The following is a 20149-nucleotide window of genomic DNA, read 5'->3' as shown; positions in this document are numbered from 1 at the left end:
CTGGCTGCATGTGCAAAGTCTCCTCTGGGTGTTGCTCTGGTGTTGTCACTGTCCTTTGCACGGGGAGTTCCTCCCCAACACAATAAATCCCTTTTCTGACATGGCCTGAGTGCCTGGGGAGTCCCTGTGTTCCCCAAGGCTACAAATCCAGCAGACCCCATGTACAACCCTCAGCCCACAGCTGCTGAAGGACACCCTGGGGTCCCCACTGTTGCACAGCCACCCTCCAAAGCCCCCATGTTCCCAGTTTCCCAGCGTGGGAGCTCTCAGACTCTGAGCAGCCCAAGCCCCTGCCGAGCCCTCGGCTCAGGATGAGCTCCTCGGACACGAGTCCTTCCCCCAGCCCCCTCCCAGCCCCTCCAGGCTGAGCCCCCGAGGCGTGGCTGCCCTGCAGCCCTGTCCTGTGCTCACCTGTGGAATCCAGGAGCTGAGCTGGGAAGTCACCTACAGCCTCTGTCCTGTGTCTGCCACCTCCTCCTCCATCAGCCATTCCACTGGTCCCTGCTCCAGGTATTTCTTTTTAAATAAAAGCTCAGAGAGGCCACTGTGACCCCCCCACACTGGGGAGGGGTACATGGGCCAAACCTCAGCAGCCCCCCCAGCTGCCCCCTTCTCTGGATCCCAGGGAGCAGAACTAATCCAGAGTTCATAGAATCACAGAATATCCTGAGCTGAAAGGGACCCACAAGGATCATCCAAGTCCAACTCCTGACAATTTGAATAAAATGATTTTAAAAAGAAGGAAACCAAAGAGCCTCTGGCCCCAGCAGCCTCACAGCATCACTGACACCTTGCCTGGTGGTTAAGGGCTTTTGCCTGTCAGGAGGGCTCTGCTTCAGCTCTGCAGCATTGTCAAGATTTTTAATACTGAGACATTTCTTAAAGTTTATAGACTTGAATCACTCACATATTTCTTTCGTGCAATATAATGTTGCTTAAATTCATTTCCTGCTCACCAGAGTTAATATTTTCAGTAAACTTTGCTGAAAACCAGTTCTTCACACTGTTCTTGTTCTGGATCTGCCTCCTTGAGCTCACACAGTTCCCAGCACAGGTCTAAGAGCAGAAAGCTGCCCTGGTAATATATTAAGCACAACATAATTCTTCTGTAAGAAAAGTCAGTATATTTATGGTTTGCTTTATAAAAGTTACTATAATACAATGGTACATAGTATTCAATTCACAAAAATATGAACAAATATATACAGCATGACACATCCACAACAAAAACACTTTCTTCAAAACAAGATACATACTGGTGACAGATTCTATATGCACAAAACATCCCTAAATTTATAAATTTGCTTAACGAAAGAAAAAGCAGAAATCCTAAATCTTCAAAGAAGAGTTGTTGTTTTTTTTAAAGGAACTTAGAAAAAAAAAAATTTTTTAATTTATTGCAAATCATTTGACCTGCCTACTTTTAAAGGAGGCCCTTGATTTCCACACTGGGAATTAAAACAACCAGAAAACTGCAAGAATTGGGAGCTGGGTGTTCTTCCACTTTGCTTCAAAACTGCCCCATTGATTTAGAGTGTCCTTCTTGATGTGTTTCTTTGCACTTGGACAAATCCTACAGTGGCAATTAAGGAGGAAACTCATAAAAAACAAATATTAAACTGAAAAAATCCAGTTGCAAATTCGCTTAAATACATTTTAGGGTGTCTATTAGACTGTACACATTTCCTCGCTTGAAATAAATAGATTTTGCACATTAGGTTTCAGACTGAGGGAGGGGGGAAAAGAAGAAGCCTTGACTTGGCAATTTTTTGTCTTCAGTTTCTTAATGCTTCTAATTTCATCTATTTATTTGACAAAAAACCCCCGTATTTATACAGAATTTACATTATACAAAGCTTGACACAAGCTGTAAATGCCACCAGCTCCTTTGCTATACTCAGTCCTTCTTCCTCCCCATCTCGACATGATTTAGAGCTGGAATCTGTTTTAAAAGAACTCCAAATTACAATAGTCACTTTTAATAAACTATTTACATGCTCTTGAAGTACAAAGAAATCAGCAAAAAATTTCAACATGTTTCTACAAGAAACAGTGTTTGAAGAGAAGATTCTTGAGTTCACCTATGTACAGAAGATGCATTTTTTTTTATACTTCAAAATCCTTTTTTTCCTTAAATTTTTATTTTGTACAGAAATGCACTGAAATGATCCCTGAAAAAGGTCACAGAAACCGGAACTGAAACTACTGTGTAATTTGCTGGAGTTTAAAAATGATGGTTGCTTTTTTCTTCCTTGTAGAAATAAGCTGCTCTATACAATATAAATAACTGCAAGATGAGCCCCATCCCCTCCCAGACCCCCGAGAGTCACGGACCAGCCTGGGACTGCAGAGAGGTGAGAACCCCATGGATCCCGTGGATGCCAGCAGGGAGGCACCTGCAGCCTGAACTCACACCAGCTGCTAACTGAAGGCTTAAATTCTATTTCCATAATTTTGCTCTGCTCTCTTGGGTCATTCCTCCCAGCGAGATGGAATTTTGCAGGGAGCACAATGTCTCTCTCTTTTCTTGTCTTAGGCTCGAGCTGAAGTGACAATAAATTTGGGGATGGGCTTTTCACTGGACAAAAGCACTGCAGTCCCTGTAAGCAGCACAGGCTGGTGAGGTTCCTCTTTATCCCTGTCACTGTATCCATGGGGTGCTGGGGAGCCTGTGCTGAATGTGAACCACACAGCTCCTGCCCTCCTCTCATCCCACCCCTTGCCAAGTACACGGCAAAGGATTAGAGGCATCCCCAAACCTCATCTGTGGCTGCAGAGCTCCCCTGGCCCAACGAGACCCCGCTGGCTGGCAGGGACAGAGCGCCCATGGAAATCACTGCATCAGACTTGGGAGTCCTCACCCTAAAGTGATTTATTTGGGGGTCAGGCAGCTTCCCAGTCCAAGGCAAAATATCTCCCAGTTAGGACTCTGCAAGCCAAGATTTATGGAGAAAAAAAGAGAAGCCTCAGGTCTGGCTTTGAGACCGGACTAACATGATTTTTCAGAAGTGCTGTGGCTTCAACAGCTCTGTTTCTTCCTGGGGAACTTCTGGGAGCTCAGCTCTTCTAAAAACTCACATTATTTGTCTGGGATCCTGAAAGGGGATGTATTACAGGCAGTTTTAGAAGTACCCCAGTGATTTAGGTGCTCATGGTCTTCGGCACCCAAATCCCTTTGGTGCTCCTAAAAACACACAGTGAATGTGACAGTGACCTTCCTCCCCACCTTCCTCACCAAGGATTAAGGCAAACTGCAGGGGCTAATCCCATCCAGAGCACACAGATATGCTGGGAAACACAGAACTGCCAGCAGGTTCTCAGGGCTGGGCCATTTGGGGTGTCCTCACCCCCACAAATCCACCATTAACACACTGGTTTGATGGAGCAGAGAGGGAGAAGGCCAAGGACAGGGGCTTCAGTTCTGACACACAGGAAACTTCCGTGCATTTCCAAAGCTTTGAAAGTCAAAGGCCAAGCTGCAGAGGTGCCAACTGGAGCATCAACACATTGAACCTCATTCAAAAAAATAACAACTAAACTGAGCAGCTGGTTTAACTCCCAAATGCCACCACTGCAGTTCCAACCAACATTCAGTGACAGAAACTTGTGCTTCTCACAATTTTAGGTTCTGGGTCACCAACACCCAGTTGCTGGAGAGATTTATGGAGAAAGGGGGGGAAAACAACAAAACTGAACTGAAACAAAAGCAGAGATGGACCATGGACTGTCCAATCTCAGAGACAATTTGCTCGCCCTCAGACAGAAACACAGGTGGTATTAAGGCAGCTTGTAGCAGTCTGTGTATTCCTGCTCTATCAGACCTTTTGTCTGAAAAAGAAATTCAGAGGCAGAGGTCTAACCTACATTACAAGCTCCACGCTGCAGTGCAGGCCTGGCAACTCCATGGAACAGCTGAAAAAACTTCCAGGAACCTCCTCTGCAAGGTTGTCACCTCTGCTCGGGGAGGTTTGGAAAGGCTACAAGAACACAGCTGCGCAATTTGTTCTGTGGGGAGAAGGTGTTTAGTTATGCAGATAATCTTCCCATTTCATAATGACATTGCAACTTCCCCTTACAAGCCAATTAAAAAGGGTTTAGTACAACTAATCTCTACTTTTAAAGCAGGAGAAATTAAATGCAAATTGAAAAACTGATCCTGTCTATACCTGAATGGTCGCATAACATTTCCAGATCTCATCCAAAGAGCTGGTTTTTTGGTGTTTTGTCCCATTTTTAAATGGAACCTCTTGAAAAACTGCAACCTTCACCTCAGCATATCTACAAGGACAAAATACATTGAGAAATCATTTTAAAACGTGCCTTCCAAATTTAGAGAAGCATTCATTCCCATGCTATAGATGGGGGGGGGACAGGATTGCTCTCAGGGACACTTTTACCATGATTTTCTGGAGGGATAGGACCACCCCAGGCCAAGTTACTGAGTAACAGAGGGAGGAGAGCGGGGCACAGCTTGCTCCTATCACAGGAGGCATCTCCCACATCCAAGGACAGAGCAAATACTCCACGTAAAACACTGGAAGGGCAGGGAAATGCAGATGAAAGTGAGAAAAAATGAATACAAGTCACACATCAGCCTGCTTCCCATCCACAGGAAGAAAATCCTGCTACAATGTGGGCCGTAGTCTTTGCTTGCAAGCAGGGCAGGATTTCTACAGCGTAAACAAGGGCTGAGCTGTCCTCTTAATCTCAGCCTCCTCTGCAAGCAAGACAAGCCCATCTCCAAGGAATGGGCATCCCCAAAGGCCACACGATGCTACAGCTGCACAGCTGACTCCACTTCTTCCTAGTGACTGCAGTATCCAAGGGTTTCTCACAGGCAGGTGCAGAGGTTTTGATCCCCCATGGACCAGCATGGCATAGAAAATGAGAGAGGAGCCCAAGGAGGGGAGCTGAGGTCTGGCTGACCTGACTCTGCCCCAGGGGTCTGGCTGAGGGGACTTGTTCAGGCTCATCCCTAATGAAAAGGCAGGACAGTTCAGCTCTAGTTTCACTACGGACACATCTCCACACACACACACACACACCCCCCTAAGCACACGCACACACTCATTCACACACCCTCAAGCCTCTGGCTTGCTCTGTAACATCAACCTTACATTTATTTACAGCTTACTCTGAGAAATCTGTGCAATTTCAGCCAATCAAGCTCCCAACAAACCCTATTATGGCATTTTCAGTCTCTGCTTCACATTTAAACGTTGAATGTCTTTTTCAGCCAACGAAACTGATGAGAAAAAGGTAGCAGCATTTATGAAAAGATGAAGGTTTATAACAACAACTAAAAAAAAAGGTACCATTATCCCATTACGGAGCATTACTGTAGGGACTGAACAGAGAAGCTAGTGTTTGGATAGACCATGCCACAAAAGGTAGCCACCTTTTTGTGTGCGTGTTGGATCTGAAAAGGAAAGAGCACCTGAAACATGAACAGTCCTCGTAAGCGTGTGCGCTTTTTGCTTTCACTCGTGATCCTGGCAGAAGTGCGAAACTTGCTTGGTTTTCTTCTCTTTTTCCTTTTTTTTTTTTTTTAAGTATTTTTTTTGCTTTTAAATTTTTTTCTTCCTTTTTTCTGTTGTTTTTTTTTTTCCTCTTTTTTTGGCAAAGTGCAACCACACCTGGTTACCACAGTTTTGACATGGCCGAAGGTGCAAGTGTGACGAGAAACCTTGAGTTCAGTTCAGGGTTCCCCTGCAGTTCTCAGAGCCACAGAGACACGGGATTTTTACATCCTCAATTGGAAACTTGTAGTCGTAGGTAATTTCCTCGTTCACATTGATGTGCTGCTTGGAGTAGATAACGATCTTCTTCTGAGACTCCACCGTGATCACTTTAGCATAACAATTTGGCTGCAAGGGTGACAGAACAGGTGATGATGGTTCTGAGGGCCATGGCTTCCCAGCCTCCACACAATCATTCCAAGATAAAATAAAATGGGGCCATCCTTTCCCGAGACAGCCTCAGCCATGCTTCCAGAGCCTGGACCCAGGGCAATCCTAGGGAGGGAGGCATGAAGCCAGAAAACAGAGCAGCCCTCCTTGTGCTGCTCCAAAATATCCACATTCTGGTCATTTGTGGCGCAAAAGAGCCTGGATGATGCTCCACCAAATTTGTCACAGGTTAAGAGCAGCTCAGTGCTTAATATTTTGGCCAGGCAGGCAAGTCTGAGTGCAGACTGCAGCACAGAGCAGAGGGGGAAAACAGCAGGGAATATTTTCTCATGTGGGCACTAGAAGCTGTTCCCACAGCTGATATTTGGTATGTTTTGAGGAAATATTTGTTAGATTTGCTTGCTCAGTGTCCATCAGGGTCCCCCAAGACAGTCAGGAGGGCTTTTGAGTGCACTCAGTCTCCCTGCATGTTTCATTTCTCAGGTCTCTCCAACCTCTTTACACTACTTTAGACCCTGCTCTGATCTGCTGTGATTCATTAACATTTAATCACAACCCTGCACCCCCCTGCCACTTCTGAGCACCCCAGTCAAGGCTGGCAGGGACTCCCCGGGTTTATCAGCATGTCAGGGAACAGTGACAGGCGAGGACACGGTACTCACATTGCAGCTGTGATTGATAAACCTGGCGAAGTTCCCGCATTTGGTGGCATCGATGATGGTGTCGTGGTCAACTCTGAACATGTAACTGCTGCCGATGCCTTCATCCTCGTATCGCTTCTCACGCATGTCAGCAATGACCTGCAGGAACCCCCAGGCAGGCTCAGGCCACGCTGAGCAACTGACCTGTGAGCAGCCACCTACACAAGGCTCCCCTGAGCTCTCCTGCACCAGGCACTGGGGCTTTATACAACCCCCATCACCCCAAGAGAACACAGTTCAGGATGGGCCTCTTAAGGAGGATTCTCCGGAGTGCTCAGTTTCCATGGGTTGTTGAAAATCCCACCCCTGTACCTCCAAGCCGTATGTCAACCTCTGCCCAGCCCACAGAGCTGATGCCTCCAACCCAGGACTCCAACCCTTGCTGTTATACTCAAGGACTTCTTCCAGGGCTGGTATTTGCTCAGATTTCACACACAGCTTACCTGCCTGATGTTCTGACCCACGTATTCAATCACCATCTCATCAGCTGCAATGGGCTCCATAGCAAAAAGGCCCCAGTCGTGAATGTGACTCTTGCAGAATTTTAGCTTTTTCTTCCGGAACTGCATGAAGAAAACACCCCAAAACCCCAGCCCTGAATTAGCCACAGCACAGAAAGGGAAAGGATGTCTGTGGGTCCAAAATTTGCAGCAGGGGGTGATCTACCTTGAGCTGGTTGAACTTGAGCAGGTCACTGTCACAGCTACCAGTGAAGGAGGAGAGGAGCCTGCGTTGCTCTGATCGCCTCTCAGAACCAGCCCGGGTGGAAGCATGAGGTTGGGCAGGGATGCTCATACCCTGAGAGGACAAATGGGTGATTCAAAGCTGACCCAACACCCTGCAGGCTCCCTGTGAGCAGCCCCTCATGCTACAACACATCACCACAGAACACCTGACATCAAACATTAACACTTCCCACACAGCCCCAGCACGACAGGAAGCACCTACTGTGTGTGACAGAGTGTAAAACCAAATCCCATTCACACCTGGCACTCGTGGAGCACGATTCCTCACCTGTGTGTCAGCTGGAGGCTCCTCTGCAAAAGCTCGGCTATTGTTGAGGTATTTGAGTTTGTCCTTCTTATCAATTTTGTAATAGCCTTCGCTCCGTGCACAGCCCGTCACGTGCTCCCGCATCCCGTCATCCCGCTTCTTCTTCTTGGGGGTAGAAAAGCTGGTAGGTGTCAAGAAGTTAAGGAGAAACACAGCCAGAGATGGATATCAGACTAAACTTGCTACAGTTGCACAAAGCTAACACCAGGAGCATGGAAAATTAGGAAGGTTTTGTGGGGTTGCAAAAAATAACACTGCTACTGAGATGTCCTCAGCCCAAAGGCCTTGGAGAGATGCTGCTCTCACCAGCCTTGGGAAATCAGCTCCTTCAGACACACATTACAAACCTTCAGGTTTGAAGGCACCTTCAGGGCTTTGGTTCCTGGAAGGACAGTGGAGCTGCACTACTGCCAGCTCACCCCACAGACACAGCCATGAAGGCTACAACTGAGACTGACCCAAAAATGCTCCCTGTGAGGCAAAACATATCTTCAACACCAGAAAATTGAAGCAGAGGGACCATAAAAACCAAGAGGTGACTGCCTCAAAACCGGAGTGCTGAGGGTTTGCTGCAAAGCAGGTGAGCCTGCAGGTACTTTCACCCTTGTCATGCAGTATGGCACAGGATGAACTCAAGGTGATTTTTAAGTGGCTTAAAAAGTGAGTGTAATTTTGCTGTTACAATATAATCCTTATCATCAGGGAAACAGATTTATTTTCACTATGGGTTGTTAGTTATCACCGACTGTTTTAGGTGGTTTGGGCTTTTTTGGTTTTGCTTTCCTGTCTTGCAGGAAGCAAGGGATGAAGATATCTGAACTTCACACAATCTCTAGTATATATCTAGACAAACACACAAGGTGGTGTGTTTGTCTTCTTCAACACATAAACCTGTATATCCTTCCTAAAAACACTACAGGAGAGTTCTGAGGTTTTAAGAACAGTCTTTTAGGCTCTGCTCTGGAGATCACTACTGATGGCTGCACACACATAGAGCCCTGATGTGCCACCTAGAAACCACTGATTTTATCAGTATTTCAAACTCAAAGCAAGTTAAAGCTGTGAGAACCACTAACTCATCATTTTGGGCACAGATGGTGAGATTATTTTTACAGCGAGTTTTAGCTCCAAGTGAAAGCTCTGTACGTGCAGACTAGAAATTCCACGGGCAAACTGGAAAAAAAGTCTGGTTACATGCAGACAGAAGCTTCTCAAACTAGGAAGGAAACCTCCCCAGAAGAGGTGCCTACAGACTGTCCCTGCAGTCCCAGACTGAACGTGCAGCAAGAACAGCCACTTATGCAGTATTTTTGTATTGCAGCTTCAGAGAATAAAACAGCCTAAAATTCCCTGCTCATCCAAGCAATTGCTATTCCTGTAAGCAACTGGTTCTCCCACCAACAAAGAGCCTTTTGCATTTGAAGTCCTAGCCAGCCACCATCTCATGCATCTCACACGTGTTGCCAATACAGTGAGAAAGGATATAAGGATGGAAAACCCACAGGGTGTCATTGAGCCAGTCCATACCATTGTCCTGCTGTAACAAGCGGTCGTATGTGATACACATGAATTTGATATCCTCCTCATCTATGCCTCCGTTCCAGATATCATACAAAATGGTCATCTCCTCAAACTCGGAGCGCGGCCTGAACTGCGGCCGGGGCGGGGAATACTCGGGGGAAGGGATCACTGGCAGCTCCTCAGATGTCTTCTTCTGCCTTCGCCACTGTCTCTTAGGTTTTGCGTGAGCTTCTTCTTCCTTGAAGTCTTCATTCCACTGGTTCTCCAGTTCCTTGAATGGCAGTTTCTCTGCAACTGTCTCAGCTGCTATTTTCTCATGGAAACCATCATTCCTGAAGTCCAGGGTGACGGCTTCAGGGTCTTTCAGTCCATAGTAGGCATCAGGATGTCCACTCAACAGCTCTTTGCCCATAGCACCTTCCACCAAGGCCACTGGCACGGGAGGAGGTTCTATGGTTTTGCCTGGGTACACATCCAGCGAGAGGACAGAAGGTGGGGACCGCCTCGGCCGACCCGGCCTCCTTTTGGGAAGAACAGAAGGTGGTGGTGGGGGAGGAAGAATAGAAGCCCCAGGGGGTAGTTCTGGGGAGAGCAAACCAGGTTTCACTTCTGCCTTGCATTCCTCGATGGGCATTCTTCCATCTCCATGCATGCACGGCAGGGCTGCTACAGGTATTGGCTCATCAGGTGGCAAACCCATGTCCATGTGGAAATCTGCTTGCGGGGGGCTGGCAAAGGGGATAGGGGAAGGAACACTGTTCATGCTGATCGTAAGGGAAGCACCAAGAGGCTCTTTAGAGGGTTTCTCCTCTAGTTCATCCTCTGACTGTTTCTTGCCAGACAGAAGGCAAGGAATGGTAGCACCAGCCTCTGGGAAAGTAGGGGTGAAATTGAAATCTCTCCCAGGAGTCCGAGGAATGCCACTGTTAATGCCAGGAGATTGGGATGGGTAGGAAAAGGGGCTCCCTGGGACTTGAGGGGAACTGAGGGTCAAGCTACTTCCTGTAAGGGGAGCATCACTTCCTGGCGTGGCTGGAACAGTGTCCGTGCTCTGTGACTTCGCGAGGGGGTGTGAAGACTTGGCCAAAATGTCCCGCCCGGGAGTCCTAGGAATCTCTTCTTCCACGGATGTTTTGGTCACCATTAATTGTTCAGGGAACTTTTCTGGAGGGACTAAAGATTCTTCCTTGCCAGGAGTTGATGGCAGGGGAAGCATGGAGGATGGCACCTTGTGGGCTGGAAGCAGAAGAGTCTCAGTCTCCGAGTGGATCATCACCTCCCGTCCAGGCGTACGAGGCAGCCGCTCGTCCTCCTCCGCTGCCGATGGCGGCTTTGCTTTAACTCGGCCTTCCAAAGTGCTGTCCTCAGACTTGCCAAAGAAACTGCTTTTGCTGGGCAGAGGTTCTCCAAAGACTCCCACTGGAGCAGAGATACAGAGCGTTGCCTCCTCATCTTGAGATGCAGGCTTTGGACCTTCCTGTACCTCTGCCTCCAGCATGGAAGTGGGTTCGGACTCTTCCTCTGAAAAGGGAAAAGAGAGGAGAATCAGGAGCTTTGCCTCCACTTGGTTACTTGCCACTTGCTAGTAAAGGCATGTTTAAGATGCCACAATTACAGAACAGCTCAATTCCACTGGGAGGCTTTAAAACTCCAGTGCTTTACATTTTGGAGGCACAGAGTGTAGAGTAATTAGACACTACCACACACTTTCCTAATGGACCATAAAAAACCCGCACTATTAATTTGAGGATTAGCTACGACACAGACCAGAACGAAGGTTTCTCTGCTTTCAAAAGCCCTGACAACCTTTTGTACAGACATTAAAGGAAGGAGAGGATTGTGGGGCGAGGACTTTGGAGGAGAGCTGTCAGAGCCCAGAGCTATCACCTTTTCTAATGTGGGAACTAAACTAATTGCAGGCCAAGGAGCACCCTCAGCTCTCCAAGGAGGGAGCAGTGAAAGGAGGAGCAGAACACTCCTGAACAACACATGAAGGAAATGGGAAGGCCTTGTAATGGATGAGGAGACACTCAGATGGTATCAATGAGGCAATTTATATGCTGCTCTCCCTGCAGCAGCCTCATTTGTCTGGAGTTTATTTACCCACTTAGGGCCAGCTCCAAAAGGAATCAACGGTGAATCTTGTTAGGCAGCTCAAAATAACATTTTCAAGTGGGAGAACGAAAGGAGGTTAAAATGCCCAGGGAGTTGGAAGGGAAGCATTCCCTGTTTGCACTGAACAAACCAGGGCTGCTGGAGAAGGGTCTGAGCCCTGCAACTCCTGTATGACAGGGCTGGGCTGCTCAAGAACAATGTTAGAGCTTGTTCCCACAGCTTACTTGGAAAGCTCCTTACACATGTCATGGTGCTCAAATGCAGGTGTCCTCAATTTTACATCCTTTCTGCATGCTGACCTGCTCTAGAAAGGATTCATGCAAAACCAGTTCTTCTTTGCCCTGCCCAGTTTAACATTTTACTGCTCTGTGACTTTCAGATTTTGCAGCAGCCAAGGAGTGACACCCTGTGCAGGGACTGGATTTTTAGCTCTCCAAGTGGCAAAATACTGCCTAATCCTCAGACACCTCAGTGCTGCCCAAGGCTCCACAGCAGGCCCCACTAGATGTGCCCTCCCTGTTGGCTCCAATTTTAACTTTTAGATTCCCCCTAGTTGCCAAATTTGTCAAGCACTATACATCTCACTCCTGCTCTAGTAAAAGGTTTCCAATTTCCTTGGGTTAAATACAACTCTGTATTGACTGAAAATAATTTCCTTCTTCCAGAAAACTAGAGAGTATCACTCCTTTAAAAGGAGTAAGTGACAAAAACCCCCACAAATAATACTAGGAACCAAACATAACTCTGAGACTCCCCTCACCTGCCCCATGCAGCTTCCCTGTCATATACTGCTTTGATATTAAATCCAAAAAGAGCCAGTAGTGACATTCCTGCTCTGTTTTAGCAGCCATGGCTTTTCTATCTTGAGCTTCAGCCACCACACCACCCGATCAGTCACCCTCAGATGATGACAACTGTTCAGTTCCGGTAGGACTCCAACTAAACTGGCCCAGGATAAGATTCTGGATACAGTAACCACAGTATTTTTAGTAGCAGATGGCTCATGTAAAGCTCCTTACTAGGAAGGAAAGTTCAGCACAGACCTCTTTCCCTGCACAGATAATCCCCTAGCCTAGAGCCAAGACTGGAGGAAGAAAGAGAACAAGGGAAATACAAACCCATGCATATTGGGCACTGTGAGAAAATTTACTTGGAAACGTAGTAACAAAACTCCAAAGCACATGGAAGGGCATACCTGGCCTACAGATGGGAGAGAGTGCAAGTTTTGTCTCCTGGTCTCTTTCCATAACCAAGTGTTTCAGAGTTTCAGCAGCAAGAGATGCCCCCGGGACTTGGCCACACTCACTTTCCTCTGCCTTGATTTCTTCACTGCCTTCATCTTTCACTGCCAAAGCTGGCTCGGCAAGTCCCAAGCCTGTTGCATCCATGTAGTCATCCACAGGATACAGGTCCAAAATAGTCTCCCTCTCATCCTCAGGAAGCTCATGACCAGCAGGTTCATGCTCTGGCTCAGCAACCATGGCTTCTCTGCCTTGATCTTCAGCCACCTCTTCCTCCTCTTCCTCCTCCTCATCTTCATCATCATCATCCTCCTCATCTTCATCATCCGAGTCAGAACTTGATTCGAATTCAGAGGAGTCCTCACTTTCATCAGATGATTCAACTTCAGCCTTGGAAGACGAGGGACTTGCTACATCTACAAGAACAAACTGCCATTAGTTCTGCTTTCTGGCTTTATTAAACAATGAGGGGCAAATATCCCTTCCGCTACAAAAGTGTGGAAACAGCATCAACAGCAGCGTGTGGGTGCAAAGGAGTGGCTCCCAATTTATTTATTTTTGCAGAGATTTATAAATCCTGTCTCTGGCTGCTTACAACAATCACCATACAACAGGCAGTTCCAGGAGCAGTGCTGCCCACGTGGGTCTCTTGGTGCATTGTATCTTTTACTAAGATTTTCTGCTGCCTTTACACATGGTCTTAGAAAGTGGAAACTACCACCTTCCAGGGCAGAAAGTGATTGATAGGACAGAGTTATTAGCAGCCAAATTACCCTTGTCTGAAATCTGGTCCCTTCTCCTCCCAGCCACTCCCGTTTCACAAAACAAGCACACATTTAACTGGCTTTGAGACCTCTGCCCCTCTGCCAGGTTGGGCTGAGATCAGGTAGGGACTGGAGAGCTACTGTAAAGGGACCCACTGACTGAGGGATCATGGAAATCTCACAGGTAATAATTAAAAATACCTCTGTGCATTTTCTTGTGTAAAACTGCCCATCAGTGAAAGCAGGTGCACAAGTAACAAAATCAGCTCACAAAGGCAAAAGGGAGACCACAGCTGACCCTGTGGTGACACTTGCTGCTTCCACTGGAGCTCTTACCCTCCTCGGAGTCCTGCTCCTCCTCCTTGTCACTTGTGTCTATGCCCGTCTCCTCCTCATCATCTTCATCCTCGTCTTCATCATCATCTTCATCCTCATCATCTTCATCCTCCTCATCCTCCTCTTCCTCCTTTGCAAGAAAGCATTGCCAAAAATGAACAGTGCCTGACCCTGCGACCTGGCTGTCAGTACAGTAACCATCAGGGAGGCTGGTCAGAGAACCTGAAGAGGGAGTGACCTGACAGAGGTTCTGTGAGGACAGGAGCACTCATCTCCTAGAAAAGGGAACTTTAGCATTTGGCATTACCAGGCCCCCTTTTAATGACAAACAGCATTGAAATCGCAGTCACAAACCAACACACCTTGCCAGGTGCTGCTTTCACCAAGCCTCCCTCTTCTTCCTGCTCCTCTTCCTTCTCTGAGGAGGACTCCTCTTCTTTCCCTGATGTCTCATCTCCCTCTTCTCCCTCGCTGTCGAGCTCCAATGGCCTTGCTGGTCGCCGTCGCAGCCCCACTGCCTCTGCATCCTTCTTTGACAGGTCAGATGTTGTATCAGAAGCATCCCTGTCCCTCTCCGACTCTGAGGAGCAAAAGCAACAGAAATTACCATCAAATACCTTGGAAAGGATGGAAAGAGTTAACTACATAAGGGAAATTTCTTTGGGAAGATCAAAGTTAGGAGCAATGTGCCCATGTGGTGTGGGTCCCCAGGCTTACAGGGACTTGCTGATGTCACAGTGAACAGTGCTGATGGCAAAATGTAGGCAGCCAAAGCTGACACTCCCTACGCAGAGCAGACAGCAGACATAGCATGACTGAGGTCAGGACAGGTAACCTGAATTTAATCCTTTTTTTTCCCATTTTTTGGCTTCAAACCCACTTGTTAATCTGAATCAACTTTAAAATGAACTTATGTTTTTATGCAAAACAAAGGGTATTCAAAGCTTTGTCTTCCCTAGTTACAGGAAATAATGTTAAGATATTTTCAAACATATTTTTCTGGCAAATAACTTTGGTTTCTTTTTCAAATCAAATGCAGAGCAAACTGTTACGTGCTTCCTCCCACCACGTCCCAGTGAGCTGTGAGCACACCCCAAACAGCCCGTGAACCCATCTGAGCTCCTTCTGCTGGGGCCCAGCACAGCTAAAATAGGTTATGAGTTATTCTTAAAATGTGGGTCTTAAACTTTCCACCAGTGAATTTCAGATAATTGAACCCAGAGGGGCCATCTCCCAGCTGATCAGAGCTCTGTGAGAAGCAGGGTTTGGCTCAGATCCTTGACTCTGTGTTTAACTGTAAGCGAGCACACTGCTGTGAAGTTTAAAGGGATTCAGCTTTCGTGGGGTTTGCATCTGCTCTTATGTATCAAACAAATGCGCTTTGCAAACCTTCATCTTCATCATCCACAGAAGTAGAAGGCCGGATTCTCTTCTGATCTCCTGCTGAGGCAGCTTCAGGTGGCTCCTTTCTTTTCACCTGAACAAAAGACACAATTAGCATTTCTGAAAGTTTAGAAACAGCAGAAATCAACTTCTTAAGCAAATTGCCACTTCTTTGCTTTGCTGTGGTCACTTACAGCAGAAACCAAGGGCCACTTCCCAGCTCTTGATCTCTTTATTTGCTTGCAAACAGAATTTCACTCTGAATGAAACTCTACCCCTTCAATTTGCATGAAAACACCCCGGGTACCAGCATGGTGCATGTCATCACCAGGTACTTTGAGGATGACAGGGAAAACTCGACAAATCCATGTGTCTGAGATTGTGGCAGAACAGAAAGAGAGCCTAAATCCACGGCATCTTAAAGAACCTCAAAGCAAGTTTTACTCTAAATAAAGACTGCAGAATCTCTCATCCCAAACCTTTACTTGCACCTTCTGTGCATTCAAAAATCCTAATTTCAGGGAAGCCCTCTACACTCCCCTACCCCACACTTCTTTCAAGATACTTTCAATTTTTTATGCAAATACTTTTTAAAATGGATACCCTGTGCTTCTGAGGAGACTGAGTTTAAGCAAACTTCAGGTGAGACTCAGCTGCCAAACTATCAGACATTCCAACCAAAACAAGAACTGTGGAAAGCACTATGAGCGTAAGTGTATTTTTTATGATAATGCTGAAACGCTGTGTCCTAAACACAGGCAAATGTCCCCTTTCCCTTGCAGAGCAGGGAGATCCCCTATTGTGTGACAATTCACACAAGTGGAGGATGAAAAGCTAAAGCTGGAACAGAGGGTCCTTGCTCTGGTCCTGGGGGGTCAGAAGCAACTCCCTGAAAGAACACAGAGTGGGGTGAACAGCCTGCGGGCTCTGGGGCACAAACCTAGCGAGGTCTGTCCTCCTAAGGCTCCTCTGGGGGATGTCAGCATAAGGAAGACAGTTTTTTGTTTTCACCTTGAAGGATGGCAGCCGGATGGCCCCTCGTAACCCAATGCCCAAGCCGATTGCCTCATATCCCAGCCCTTCTCCTTTGTTCCAGTTCTCCAAAAGACAAGAGGCGATTCGATCCTTCGGCTTTGGTTTTTCCTCCAATTCTCCTCCAGACTTCACTGGAGTGAGAGATGCCTGCAACAGAGAAGGCACATTTGAGAGGGGAAGTTTCCTGGGAAGGACACAAACTCTGGAAACCATTTAGACAGTCGAGGTTTGGGAAATATCACTGCCCTGCCCGGGCATCAGTTTCTCTGAGGGCATCTGAAGGTGCCCCACACCTGAAAGGAAATAGAGCTGCACATAATAATACAAATAATTGGAGTGTGCTTTAGGCAAGTCAGCCCAACAACGTGTTATTTACCTTTCTTTGCCAACCCACATAACTGAAAGCAATTCCAGACCTTCCAGTTGGGAACACCTTCCTTCTTTTGAGTGTAAGGCCAAATATAGTGCATCAAAAATCACACACATCCTTGTGTTTCCTTAGCAACCACAGCCCAAGTCCACAAAACCTGTCAGAAGGCTCCAGTCCTCGAACAGGAACATCCAAATATTTAGTTGAAACACCAAAGGGTCTACAAAATAGACGCACAGCCTCAACAAATCCTTTTTCACCAGAGCCAAGCTGTGAGGGAAGAGCAGGAATTCAGACCTCTGCAGCTGTGGAGAGGTGGACAAGCTGGGAGAATGTCACACGTGATGGTATGTCATGCTCTGCCCGAGCCAGGGGCACTGGAGGTGACACTCACTTGCATCAGCCCATGGCACAACACGCCCTCTTGCACACCCTAACAGAGCTCACATGCTGAAGTGGGCTGGAATCACCAAAGAGGCAGCACAAGCTCAGCTTTCCCACTCATAAGGGAACAAGACTAATGGGAATATCAAGCAGAGAATCCAAGCGGCAGCACTCCATGGCCAGGGGTGACTGCTTATCCCTGGCACTCTGCTTAATGCATCTTATTCAGGCTTTCAAACCTGACCCACCACTAGATTTGGGAACAAGGAAAAGCTTTCCCCCAGCTCAGGCAGAAAAGGTTCATGGGATGTGCTGCCTTCCCTAGCAACGTGCTCCTTTCACAGCTTTCACCCCATTTGTTTTCCACCCTGCCTGAGCCAGGACACCAGCTTTATCCTTGAGCCCTCCCATCTTTTACCTAGGCATGATGTCTCTTGGAAGTCAATCAACTGCCAGAGTTGGAATCAATCAATCAGCTGCTTTTGATGGAATATAGCAGCCAGAATCAGTGTGACTGCAGAGCACATGGGGAACTGACCTCCAGCTGCCACCAAGGAGCTCAGTTGCCTCATCCTCACACACACACAGACACCAGCAATAGGAAGGTACAGCTTAAGCTGAATATTCATATTTTGTTTTCTGCAAAAGCAGGCAGCTTGTGACTGAGAAGGAATCCTGTCCCACCCCAATGCCAGGGGTGCTCAGCCCTAGCAGAAAGGAGGCTCTGGAATCTGTGGGGTTTTTCTGCACACAGCAGTAACACATGCCCTGGGGCAGAAATGGTTCTGGCATCTCTGTGCCCAGACAGAAAGCACAGTGGTTTTCCATGCAGCAATTTCATATTTTCAATTACACTGCTCACATCCAACATAACCTGTGGCAAGGACTGTGGTACAGTCAGCTTCCCTTCCCAAAATGGTTTACAAATCCCAGGTGAGGGAAGAACACACCAAATCCAGCCATAGCTCAGGATGTAAAAGAGCCTGAAGATCTGCCTTGACTTGCTTCTGCTTCTTCACAGCAGATGTCTGGTTTAAAACAATTTCTAGAGTATTTCAGTTGCTGTTTTTGCAACTATTTGCTGGATCTGTTTCCTTCATTGCCCTGGAAACTCAGGGGCCTCCTCCAAGACTGTCAGCACACGCTCGCTGGCAGGAGAAAAGCTCTGAGCATTAGTCAGGAGGAGAGGTTTCTGCTGCACGTCACGCCAGCCAGCTCTAAGCCAGAGCAAATTACACTGTCATAAAACAGCTGTTAAGCAGCAGCATTACCAACCTCTCCAGAAAGCCAAGGAGCTCTCCCAGGCACCAGAATTAACACACAATTGGTTTACAAAAACAGGTGGTGAGGATACTGCTCTGAAAACTGACATCTGAAACAGAGGATCTACCTGCAGGTTGTGGTTTGTTTTATTATTTTTGCAGTAATTCACTGCAATGGTAATTTTGAGGCTTGCATTAACCTTTCTGTAGTGTTAGGTATTTTGGGTAGTGACAAATTCACCATACGTTAAATCACAGAGCTGTTTGCTGGCTGAGGTACACTTCAAATTGGGTGAGAAAAGGATCAGAGGATTCAAGCAAAGCTGTTTTCTCAACTAATCCCTGGAACTCTTCATGTATTTGGCCAATGTTCGGCTCTTGAGTTAATTGCTGCTTTGTACATGTGCTGGGGAGGGGGAGAACTGGAAACACCCACAAATCTCATTGCACAAAGTGGGGAAAACAAAACAGAGGCTTGGTGGTTTCAAACGCTTCTCTTGCATCTGATCTTACTTTTTGGAGCTAAACATCAGCTTCCTCTTGTACATAACAACTTAGGGCTGTGGGTTTTTTAAAGTCAGTTCCAAACCCCTGCTGACCCCACATGCTGGCCACAAGCACTAAGAACAGCTCTCCCCAGGACCCAGGACAGAGCACATGAAAACCCACCTTTGCCAGACGTTCCTTCTTGTCCCACCAGTCATCAAATGCCCGGAATGCCACCACTTCGACCATCTTGCGGTTCAGGTCCCTTTTCATGATGGCCTTTAGTTCCTTCACTATGACCAGGAGGACTCCATCCACAGTGGCTTTGTGGGGATCCTCCTTCTTCGGCTCATAACCCGGGGGTGGAACCGAGGGGTCAAACTTGGGCAGTGGTGGCCACTGCTGCCCGCGGGCAAGAGCGGCTCCCATCGAGAAAGGGCGGTAGGGAGGAAGATTCACAAACTGCATCCGGCCTGTTATGAAAGGAGGATACTGGTACGTGTTCTGTGCCTGCATCATGCGGCTCAGCATCTGAGTTTGCATCTGGAACGACATTGGCATGCCACCCCACTGGTTGCCCAAGACACTGATCATATCCACCTGCATGACGGGGAACATGCCAGGATGGAACGGGGGGAGCGGGGGCAGGATGTGGGGCGGAGGGACCCCGGGCGGGGCGGGCAGCGGCGGCGGGGGGACGGTGACGGCCGGGTGGGTGGGCGGCGGCGGCGGAGGCAGCGGCGGAGGCATCGGGAAGCCCGGCTGTGGAGGTGGCGGAGGAGGAAGAGGAGGGAATCCCGGTGGTGGCAGCGGGGGGATCGACGGGGCCATCACGGCCGTGTTGCTGACGGAGGAGTTCACCACAATGGTTTTGGCACATTCCGCGCTGGTGATGGGCGCAGGGTTGGTCTCGTCGTCAGAGATTTCCATGTCCTCCCCTGAGGAATGCTGACCCTGCCACAAAAGAGGGAGAAAAGGTGACGAGCACATTCTCTTTACATTAAATACCACAGCTCTGGGCTGCTTCAAACAAAAGCTAAGTTTAACACACATTTTAATTGGGAACGGAGAAAAGCGAGCGATGCCCTGAAAAGACAGGGCCCACTGAGCAGCTGGTGCCTATTGAAGCTTTTCTCTTCTGTGTCAGACCTCAGGAATCAGAGAGGTAAAAGCTTTCTAAAAGAGCATCAGCACCAACTGAACAAAACCCTCAGCTTCTATGGAGCAGGAGGAACTGCTCCCATGCTTGGTGAAATTACACACAATCCAAACGTCCTTCACCGCAAGATACATTATCTCTTATTTGCATCTAGTACTCATAGGCACATTACACTGTGAGTTTTTATTCCTTAGTTTCTCCATGCACAAATAATTACCTTGGTTTTTAATTATAATCCCTGGCTCATTTGCTGTCAACTCCTAACCTCTAATTGTGGAAAGACAGTATCTCCACATGGTTGCTGCTACTGAAAGTTGTCGTGACTAGACCACAGCAATTCACATGGGGAAAAAAAGAACCCCAAATCTGGTTAAACTGCTTTTAAACATCAAAGTCATGAATGCTGTGATTCAAAGACATAGCCTATGTT

General features: G+C 47.5%; 1 protein-coding gene across 1 annotated transcript in view; it reads right to left on the bottom strand.

Annotated features, from left to right (window-relative positions):
* Nucleotides 1-1101: 1101 nt before the first annotated feature.
* Nucleotides 1102-20149, bottom strand: part of SETD1B (SET domain containing 1B, histone lysine methyltransferase) — a 47756-nt gene continuing 28708 nt past the window's right edge. The window contains exons 7-18 of the mRNA XM_039560943.1: nt 18744-19514; nt 16035-16205; nt 15030-15117; nt 14003-14220; nt 13641-13770; nt 12495-12956; nt 9149-10705; nt 7625-7791; nt 7277-7408; nt 7054-7173; nt 6572-6709; nt 1102-5867 (exon numbers count right to left, since the gene is read on the bottom strand). Of these exons, the coding sequence (XP_039416877.1) occupies nt 5694-5867; nt 6572-6709; nt 7054-7173; nt 7277-7408; nt 7625-7791; nt 9149-10705; nt 12495-12956; nt 13641-13770; nt 14003-14220; nt 15030-15117; nt 16035-16205; nt 18744-19514 (4128 nt within the window). The 3' untranslated portion in view covers nt 1102-5693. The remainder of the gene's footprint in view (nt 5868-6571; nt 6710-7053; nt 7174-7276; nt 7409-7624; nt 7792-9148; nt 10706-12494; nt 12957-13640; nt 13771-14002; nt 14221-15029; nt 15118-16034; nt 16206-18743; nt 19515-20149) is intronic.

This window comes from Corvus cornix, chromosome 15 (genome assembly GCF_000738735.6).
Source record: "Corvus cornix cornix isolate S_Up_H32 chromosome 15, ASM73873v5, whole genome shotgun sequence".
NCBI lineage: Eukaryota > Metazoa > Chordata > Aves > Passeriformes > Corvidae > Corvus > Corvus cornix.
This window is presented reverse-complemented; position numbering and strand designations above follow the sequence as displayed.